Source organism: Aethalodelphis obliquidens, unplaced genomic scaffold, assembly GCF_003676395.1.
Source record: "Aethalodelphis obliquidens isolate GAN/ISIS:26980383/991018 unplaced genomic scaffold, ASM367639v1 scaffold1, whole genome shotgun sequence".
NCBI classification, from domain to species: domain Eukaryota; kingdom Metazoa; phylum Chordata; class Mammalia; order Artiodactyla; family Delphinidae; genus Aethalodelphis; species Aethalodelphis obliquidens.
In genome coordinates, this window is record NW_020837945.1 from 28,817,153 (window position 1) to 28,828,111 (window position 10,959).

The window sequence follows — 10,959 nt, forward strand, 5'->3', positions numbered from 1 at the left end:
AAATCTTTCAAATGCCTTAGAATATTTATTGAAATTATAAGCTTTCTTTTAAACACGTTACAGTATATTTAAATATTGAAACATCTTATATTCCTGTATTAAACACTAACTGGCCATGGTATATTTTAAAATATATTACTGAATTTAATTTTGTTAACACTACATTTAGGATTTCTTAAAACTATAAGTAAAATTAGTTCATAGTTTTCTTGAAATGACGAGAAATATCTGTCATTTTATTTTTCTAGAATTCCTATTAATCTGATGTTGTAATGCCTCAAAACGTCCTCCACACTTTTACCCGAATATTTCATGTGTTTTCTATTTATCCTTTTATGCTGCACCCTGGGTGAACTCCTCAGCATTTGCTAATTCTTTTGAGAGGTCCAGAGTTCATCCCAATTTTTGATTATTTAATACAAATTTCTATGATTATATTATTCATTTTCAAGACTTTTTAATTATTCAGTGTTTGTTTCCTTTCTGCCTGTTTTGGTTTCATCACAGGTTATTTATTTTTAATTGTATATTCCGTTTTTATTTAGCTCTGTGAAGATAATAAATATTTTTCCTGAAATTATTTTTCATCCATTTTATGATTTTAATTTCATCTGGAATGGAAATGGCTTTATTTTCAGATTGTCAATTCAGTTGACTCTCTTTCTCAGCATTCGATCCCTTCCTGTGTTTTGGCTAATGTTGAACGATAACTCTTTTTCTCTTCTCTCTCTGTGTCTCTCTCTGTGTGTCTCTTCTCTGTCGCTCCCTCTCCCACTCCTCTCCCTTTCACCTCCATCCTCCCCTCTCTCTCTCTTCTCTCCTTCCTGGCCTCTTTACATTTCTCCATTTGGTTGTAAGGCATAAATCTCCAGTCTCTCCGAGGCCCCAGTTAAGAACCAAGGCTTACATTGCTGGTCCAGGGATCTCATCCCAAGGTGATATTTGATGTATTACTGATCCATCACTGAGCCAGCTGGCAGCTTGTTTCTGATCTCAGTGTGCCAGCTGCATTGTTGAATTTTGCTTTTCTGACCTACAGCTTCCTAGAAGCAAGAACCCCAGCAGCTATGGGTAGGAGATATTTTCAACCTCTTTTCATAGCTGTGGGTACTGCTGCAGCCCATGGATTTCAGCACAGAGTTTGCTTTATGTGGAGGAAAGCTATTACACATTACACCACCAGGCCCAAGGTCCATCAAGGCTGCCCGTTTGTGGGTGGACAACTAACAGGTCCAAAGCTTAACTTCCATGCACCACTTTGTGCTTCTGTTAGGTTTTTGGTTTCCCTACATGTTTAGGTATTTAGAGCACAAATGTCTTAGAGCTTACTTAAGTCTTTCAAATTTTCCCAATAATTTGCCATGTGTTTGGAGCAGAAGTTACTTGAATTATGGAACTGTAGAACACATTGGTTGAAATTTTTAAAGGTAGACAATGTGAATACAATTCAATCTTAACTTTGCTTGTATCTTAATAAAATATATTTTTAAAGATGAGAACATTTTCAGTGCAACACTCATTGTTTAAAGCAAAAAACTTTTTCATAATCCAGCAGACCTTTGTTTTGATGCCACCATTATCAGCCTCCCCAGTTACTATGTCTAGAAATTTTCAATATATTAAGTGTATACCTCTTTCCCTTAAGGTTGTTTCCAGATGAGGCCATAACTAGACCAATTCTGTCTTAAAAGGAAAAAAAACATAAGAAGCCAATTCAGTTAAGTTTGCTTCCCAAATACAAAGGGGATTTAACACAGAGTTTACAATGGTTTTCAATGCAAACTCATACATTTTAACATTCAATATTCCATGAAAATATAAAAACAAATGAACAATATTATTTATTAAGATAAATACTGTAAACATTAATATGAATGCCTTTATTGTACTTGTGAAATACTTTTGCTGTTTCAAAGCAAACACTGTATTCATTTCATCCTGAGAGTTCCTCTGTAAGGTGGATAAAACTGCAGCTTTACAGTTGAGGAAGCTGAAGTACAACAGATTGTGTTTCTTATACAAGGACATGTACTAATTAGTACTAATTAGTACCCTAATTAGAGGGATACATATAACTAAAACCTATGACCTGACACCCAACACAGTTTATTGGTGTCCAAATAGGTCTTTATTTAGTACCTCGAACTTCATGTCTTCGTCATGCTTCTTGAGAAATTGCCACATTTTGTGCATGGCTCCCCAACACTTAGAGTTTTGTTTGAATTCCTGGCTCTGTAATAAGTGCTAAGAATGCCTCTCTTTACTGTCTTGTTCACTGTTGAACACTGGCATACCATAAACTCGTAATCCCAATGCACGGGATCATTTAGATGGGGTACTGTATAAAGGTGGGTAGATGGTTAGATGACTTTTCAATGAAAATTATCATTTTATTTTTCCTTGACTCAGAAATCTCTTTATTCCAGGAGGGCTCTATGGACAGCTTATATGAGCCAGTCCCAGAACAACAACCTCACCAAGAGGAAACTTCTGGTAGAACTGATTCTCTTTTCTCACCCTCTGGGGAAAATGGAAACTTACACAACAATCTCTTCATGGTGAGTGAACCTTGAATGGATCACCTCTTCTCTATTATATATTTCGAATCACTTGCTTAATGAAATCTGTTAATACAGCAAAAAGACCCTGTTTTCAGAAAGTTCTTCATTTACTTTTAGTTTCTGCTTTGCTCTTCACTGTGTCTCTTACATGATTTTGGCTTATTAGTATGAACTACCATTTACAAAGTATGCATTAGGTGATTATATAACTTAAGTCACTTAACCAAAAGCAACCTTATGACAAAGAAATAATTGTATTGTTTTCTAGATGAGGAAATTGCAGGAGAGAAATACAACATAATTTGTTAAAGACTATAAACCATTAAGTGGTAAATCTGGCAAGTAAATATATATATGCCTGCATCAGCAGTTTACTGGTATACCAGGTTTTTGGGGGGGATGCGGGGAACCTGAGATTTGTATAATAGCCTTTGCCAGTTTCCATGGTGTGAATGCTCCTGCCATGGTTGATTTCAAACTACCAATGGTTTAATTACAGGCTTACAATACCTGAATATTTAATTATTCATTCTCTCTAGTGTCAACTCCAGCACACCTCTGGCTGCTTTAAAGTCTGTGCTAACCACTTTACTGAGCTGCTTCTTAAATTTATGGACACACACCATCAACTTACTTACAAAATATTGAGTATTACTAGAATGCAAAGGCAAATGGTTTTTGTGAATTATATTTATAATTACTAGAGGCATAGAGTTCTCCGTGCTCAGCAAAGTTGACTCTGTTCCTGTTTTACAGTGCGGGCTGTTTTCTTAGTCAGTTGTGCTGTATTTGTGTTAATCCCATTCTAATAAACTTATGTGGCTTCTATTGTGACTTAGGACAATACAAAAGATCCTACGTCTGCAGCAGATAAAGAACTTCTCTATACTTGTAGATATAGATGCCACCTCTTACCCTTGCAATCACACATTTCCCCAATAACAAAATATAATATTAACTACACTAGATGATGTTATATATGAAATTATCTGTGTTGATCCTTACAATAAACCTTTACAGAGGTTCAGAAATGTTGAGAAAGGCTAAATAACTTTCCCAGTTAAAAAGAGGATGACCCAGGCTTCAAACCCAGATATCTTTTTGCTCTAGAGAAAGCGTTAGAGTAAAATACCTTCGAGTTTTGTACTTGCCTGTACAGCTACCAGTTTTATTCTTCAGGGACATTGAAAACTTCTTATTTTCCCAACTTCCAGAATGTTTCTGTTTCCCAGAAACTTAGATCAACTGAAAGGTAATGTACTGTAAGTTAGTAAACAAGTTCAATAATGAGTCTCAGTAAGTAAATATAATTTTAAAAATTTAGTGCAGTGGAAACTCTTCCCTTAACTCTGTATACTTTTTAATACCCAGAAGATATTGATTTTGACAGATACGCTTAAGAGGAAGCAGCAATACATTTTACATCTTAATGTGAGAGACAGAGAGAGTCCATTTACAGTGATACTGTCAATTGACATTGCAAAATGTTTGGAAGCATTTTTACGCTACAATTAAAAAGAAAAATTGAATAGGCTGAAAAGCCTGAAGATATTTCCTTAAACACGTGAGTTTAATAAGTATGCATGAAAAATAAACAAGTTCATGGCCAACCAGTCTAATAGGATTGTTATCAAACTTCATCTACACTGCAAAAATAGATGAGAATAATAAAAACATGATTTAAATTGCTACAGCTCTCTCTCTTTCTGTCTGTATATTTCTGTCTTTCTGCATATATAATTAAATACTGAGGTATATATATATATATACATTTTATATATACATATATAATATATATACTCACTAATTTTAAAATATATACATATATACAAACATAAATGTGTGTGTGTGTATACATATATATATATATATGTACTGAAAAACAACTGGTTCAATTATTGATTATACTATTCAATTGGTGAATTATACCAGTTGTATCAAATTATCATTGATACCTACTTTATTCCTAATTAAAGTGATTCCACAGCTTGGATAAAAGAAGGTTAGTCTTTTAATAATGAAATTTAGTGATTTAGAACTTTCCTCCTGACTTTCCATCTAAGCCTCTGAAGAATGGATGCTTTTTTTCTCCTACTTTCACTCCTCACTTTCCTTTTTTTTTTTTTTTTCAAGGAAAAAAAGATTTGGACCAGTTTTAATAGAATTGGAAATAGATTCTTCTTTTGGATTAATGTTCTGAAAATACTATGAAAACATCCCTAAAGTTAATGGAGTTATTCCTCAAGTTCCGAGAGTCCTCAGCCCAAATGTATTTGTAATTTTAATTTTACTGGAAAGGAGAGGTGCTCTCAAACTTAAACTCTTTACACCCAACCCGACAGCATATCTAGTTGTTACAGTGGAAATTTGTAGCCCATACTAAAAATGTCACTTGCCCCATGAATTGAAAAGAAAAACCAAAATGAAAAAAGAATCCTAGGCTTCTTGGCTTCCCTTAAAGCTATTTTATTTATGCATACTTATTAGGAGTTTGCTATGTGGAAAACACCATGTTAATCAAAATGAGGAGTTACACAGGTGGACGGAAGATGCTCCAGAGTCCCAAAGCAGATGATCAGTTGTGGACCAACTGCACAATTAAGGATGGAGAAGGCATTTAAGGGAAAGAAGTTAATGTTGGGATTTTAAATGAAGAACATCAAAAATATCTACTTTACATTTTAATTGCAGTTCTAGGAGGGGTTGGTAAGGGAGAGCTGGTCTAAAGAGAAATTGATTTAAAATGAGACTTTATTAAATTTCATAAAGATAAATAATAAGAGATCCACTTATAGTATATGGCAAAACCAGAGAGTTTTGGAGGTCTTCTGCCAAAAAAAAAAAAAACTAGCTATAAAGTTTGACAGAGCGAATGATCATGCAACTAAATAAACATGCTGAAAGAAAATAGACTAACATACTAGCCTCACTGGAGATCGACTACTTTATCATTACATTGGTTAAAATGTAGGCTGTTACTCCTTGATCCTCTACCTATTTTAGCACCTCTTTATTATGTCTGAAGCTAATAAAGGATCTTGAATTAGAAAAAAAGTAAGAACATAAAATGTTTGTACCTCTGCCAATTGCGGTTAACAGGATCAAGCCTGAATTATCAGGCTTGCCATCTATATTGATTGAAGTTAGCAAATAATTGTCAATTTTCCACTTCATTTTGTATCTCATAAATTAAATTGGTAAGATATTTGAACCTTTTCAAAAATGAGCTTAAATGTGGAACAGGGGATATGTCTCTATTGTATGTTGCACAAATATTCATTCAATGACTACTGAATGAATGGATCAGTGAAGGTTCATTAATCAAACTAAGGAAAGTCTTAATAATGCAGAATGTATGATGCAGTGTCATACGTGAGCCCTGGAGCTGGGCAGATATGAATTCTCATTCTAGCTCTGCACTTACCAGCTATTTGACTTGGGAAAGTTGCTTAAATTCTCTAGACCTCAGTGTCCTCTTCGTAAAATGAGGAGAACAATCCTAGGTATGGATTCAGCTTAGTTCAGTTTCAGAGAAGAGCATTCCTTCTTGCTACTGAGCACCGGGGTTAGAAGGGCAAATATGTCACTGTAGAGCTGCGGCTAGAACTCCTGCCCCAGGCGGCCTGTGTGTGTACTGCCCATGAGCTAAGAACAGCTTTTACATTAAAGCAATTTTTTTTAAAACAAAAATAGAGAAGACCATGCCATAGAAACTGTATATGGCCCACAGAGCCTAAAATATTTCTATCTGACTTTTCAGGGAAAAAGTTTGCTGACGCAGGGAGTGACATTTTTAAAAAGAGAAACAGGTGGACATTTATTTAATAATGTATTTAAGCAAGTATATCTAAAAGATTATTCTTTCAACATGTAATTATTATAAAAAGTTAATTTTATATATATATATATATATATATATTTTTTTTTTTTTGCCATACGCGAGCCTCTCACTGTTGTGGCCTCTCCCGTTGCGGAGCACAGGCTCCGGACGTGCAGGCTCAGCGGCCATGGCTCACGGGCCCAGCCACTCCGCGGCATGTGGGATCTTCCCGGACCGGGGCACGAACCCGTGTCCCCTGCATCGGCAGGCAGACTCTCAACCACTGCGCCACCAGGGAAGCCCATGGTGTGTATCTTATATATCTCAATTCAGATGCTAAAGTTTCAATGGTTAAAGTGAATCCTGCTCCTAATGAAACAATAAAAATTGTGTATTTTTTGACCCAGCTTCAATTTCGAAATTAAGATTAAATTAAATTAAAATTTAGTTCTTCGATCGGACCAACCAAATATCAATTGCTCAATAGCCACATACCGCCAGAAATGGCTACAATATTGGACAGCATAGAATTAGAGGCTTGAATTTGCTGGTGATGTTGAGGCATCAGAGTAATCAGAAAATATAAATCCCCTACTTTACTTATAAAAGTATATATAAGTATATATATATAAGTATACTTATAAAAGAAATATAAAGTATAAAAATACTTGAAGATAAACAGTTATATACTTTTAGGAAGAGACAAGACCAGAGGGAACAAGTGTATTAACCAATGAGGAGGCTGAGATTAATGACTTGTCTGAAATGAGGGATGGAGTCAAGACTGCAGCTCTGGCTTCCCAAATACTAATGTTCTTTGGCCTTTCTGTCCCAAGCATGTGTGTGTGTGTGTGCTACGCATGTACGTCTATGCAAGACTTAGAGAGAGTAGGAGAGGCTGAGTGTGAGAACATGTTTTGGGGAGATGAGAAGTGAAGAGGAGGGGAAGATAGGAAGATAAAGAATCCAACCTTTTTATATGCACATTAAATACAATCTGATATATATATATATATATATATATATATATGTATGTGTGTATATATAAATATATATGTATATATAGGACATACAGAGAGAACTTGAGATGGGCAATGAAGTTAATAAACTTGAGTTTTATTCCGGCTCCCCAGGTAGCTGAGAACTGTGTATCCTTGAGAATGTTTTTGAACTTCTCTAACCCTAAGATTTCTGAGGAATAGAACATGGATAAAAATGTCTGTCTCTTGGTTTGTAGTGAGGATCAAATGTTAAAACAAACGTTAAGCACCTGGCAAAATGCATGTTAATGTTCATTTTCCTTCCTTTAATTTGATATCCTTGATTAAATGACTTTAAGTCAAACTCTCATTTGAGCTTGGATGTCGTTTTAAAATAACTGTTCAAAATAATTTGTAATCAACACTCCTTACCTAAAAGCATTGATTTTTACCAGGCTGGACAAGAAGAAGCAACAGGATTTATTGTTATGTGCATTAGAAAACCCAAGATTTTAATCTCCACAAATTGCCCCAAATCATGAACACCCAGTTTGAGTGCAATGTTTGACATTCATTCCTAGATTTCCTTCCATGTGTAAATAACAGAAAACAAGAAAATCTATCACGGTGGCTCTTGTTAGCCTAATTTATAATTCAGGTGCTGGTTTTTTTTTTTGGGGGGGGTCCATTTTAACTTAAATATTTAAAAATGCAAGTTTAATTTTTTAATGTACTCACATTCATCAACATTCTGCACTGATAAAAAGCACTGGAGAAATCAATTAAATTGTTCCCAGCTACCAGATGTTAATAAGAGCGTAATATTCATATTTTTATGAATATGTTTTAAAGACATAGTTTTAAAGACAAATGATACAATACATGTCTAACAGCTGGTTAGAGCTCAGCACTAATGAATGATACAATACATGTCTAACAGTTGGTTAGAGCTCAGCACTAATGAGGCCAAGGTCAAGGGTTTAATCCCTTCTTGGCCAGTTAGTTTTGCTCTTTTCCATAGCCACTGGCAGGATCTAGGACCCAGCCTGCCATCTTGGCTGTGAACACCACTGATCATTAAGGAATCTGGGTTGGAGGATGAGGCAGCACCGGCACAAAACCATTACCCGCTATCGGAAGAGCGACTGAAGGGAAGAACAACCCAGCTGATCAGTAGTTTATCTGCCCACGAAGATTTTCCTTCACTATAATCAGTCTTCAGGCGACTAGTGCAATTCTCGGCTCTCAACTTAGGAGAATTTATGGGGCAATGGTAAGGACCTTAAGAGAGAAGACTGAAGTCTTGCCCTGGCTTTGTTCCTAAATAGCGCTGAATAAGTCATTACACTATCTGGTTCTCTGTTTCCACCTCTATAAGATAATAAGGTTAGACTAGATGGTCTCCAAGGTCCCTTGCTGCTCTAAAGTGGTTCCATGTGTACACTTTAAATTTTTTTGGAAGGGGGAGTGTTTTCTAACCTAAAACACTATTATTCTCCTTTTGGAACTGTGGAAGGCAGACTTTTAAGATGGCCTCTAATGAACCCTCTTGTATAAATCAGGGCTCTGTAGAGAAATGGAACTGATAGGATGAGGATATATAGAAAGAGAAATTTATTTTAAGGAATTGGCTCATTGGCTCCAATATGGAGGCTGGCAGGTCTGAAATTTGGAGGGCAGGCCAGCAGGCTAGAGACTCAGGGAAGGGCTGATGTTGTAATAAGAGTCAAAAGGTAGTCTAGAGGCAGAATCCCTCTTCCTTGGGGGGCTACAGTTTTTTTGTCTTAAGACCTTCAACTATGGAGATGAGGTCCAGCCACATTATACAAAGTAATCTGCTTTACTCAAAGTCTACTGACTTAAATGATAATTTCAGTTGGTGTTTGACCAAATACCTGAGTTGTGTGGCCAAGCCAAGGTGGCACATAAAATTCACCATCACATCTGCCTCTGGTATTTACGTCTTTATGTAATACTCGCCTTTCTTTGTGTGAGACTTGATTCCAATAGAATTTGGCAAAGGTGATAGGAAGTCACTTCCATGATTAAGTTATAAAAGACTATAACTTCTGTCTTGCAAGAGGACTGTCTCCATTGCTTTCTTGCTTGCACGTTATGGTGAAGCAAGATCCCATCTAGAAGAGGCCCAGGTGAGCAGCGTTCAGCCTACAACCAGCAAGGAACAGTGGCCTTCATTTCAACAGACTTCAGAAAACTGAATGCTGCCAACAATCACTGAGTGAGCTTGGAAGAGGATACTCTTCCCAGCTAAGCCTTTAGATGAAACCTCATACCTTTGGGCCAATAACTTGACTGCAAGCCTGAATCAGAGGACCCATTTAAGTCATACCCATATTCTTGACACACAGAACCTGTGAGATAATCCATGTATATTGTTTTAAGGCATTCCATTTTGGAGTAATATATTGAATAGCAATAGATAACTAATACAGGACCTAAAATTAACCTGATAAGTTATTGATCAGGATTAATTTGAAGATAACCAAATCCATGTTAGCTAATTTAAGCAGAAAGAAATGGATTACAGCTTAAAGAAATCTCAGAATTGTTGGGAGGCTGAAGATATATACTCTAGCCGAGCTTGCAGAAATTACTGAGAAGCACACTACAAAACTTGCCACCCCCAAGAGCTGTTGCTTCTGCCACCAGCAGGAAGGGTCCAAGTCAAGAAGCTACTATCATAGCAGTAGGCTCCAGAACCACACTATCTCTGCTGAGATTTGCTACGTTAAAAATGGATGCCCACACCTTATCTTTTCTCCCATTTAGTCAGTTTTGAATCAGTGTCTTAAGTTTGCCCGTGTGATGGATAAGACCTAAGCCACATATCTCATCCTAGTAACAATGGGAGTCCTTTCTCTCTCTCTCCCTCCCTCCCTCTCTCTTTCTTTCTTTCTCTTTCTCTTTTCTCTTTTTTTCTCTCTCTCTTTACTTCTTTCCTTCCTGCTCTCCTTCCATCCTTCACTTCTCCTTCTCTTTCTCCCTTCTTCTTCTTCTTCCTCCTTCTTCTACACATTGATTTTAGGTTTAGTGAATGACAGTTGTCAACTACAGTAGAAATATGTATATCAAAAATATCTAGAGAATAAAATAAGACACTATGTAATTAAATGCTGTATTATAAGTATCAAGCCCAACTTCTACAATATTTCTCAGAAGGAATTTCAAAAAAAAATAATGTAATAGTCAGGAGCACAACATTTGAGGGTCAAATAAACTTTATAAAAATGCCAGCTTTGAAATTTACTAGCTACATGATCTTGGACAAGTTCCTTAAATTCTTTAAGCCCAGTTTCTTCGCCTATAAAATGAGGAAACTGCTTGTTACTCTCATTCATTATTTGAGAATAAAAAGTGACAGTGCAATTAACATTATTAGCACAGTGGCAGGCACAAAGTAAATGATCAATAATGTGTTATGACTAAGAACATGATAGTGGTTTGTGGTTTAACGGTGCAAGTTCAGTGGAGAAGGTGAGATTTAAGCTGGGTTTGTAAAGGAAGAACTACAGCTTAAAATGGTGAAAGGAGGGCTTCCCTGGTCGCGCAGTTGTTGAGAGTCCGCCTGCCGATGCAG

At 36.2% G+C, this 10,959-nt stretch overlaps 1 protein-coding gene across 1 annotated transcript in view; it reads left to right on the forward strand.

The window, feature by feature from the left end:
- Positions 1-1,634: 1,634 nt before the first annotated feature.
- Positions 1,635-10,959, forward strand: part of LOC113618368 (putative uncharacterized protein ENSP00000383407) — a 47,517-nt gene continuing 38,192 nt past the window's right edge. The window contains exon 1 of the mRNA XM_027102464.1: positions 1,635-2,558. Within this exon, the coding sequence (XP_026958265.1) occupies positions 2,331-2,558 (228 nt within the window). The 5' untranslated portion in view covers positions 1,635-2,330. The remainder of the gene's footprint in view (positions 2,559-10,959) is intronic.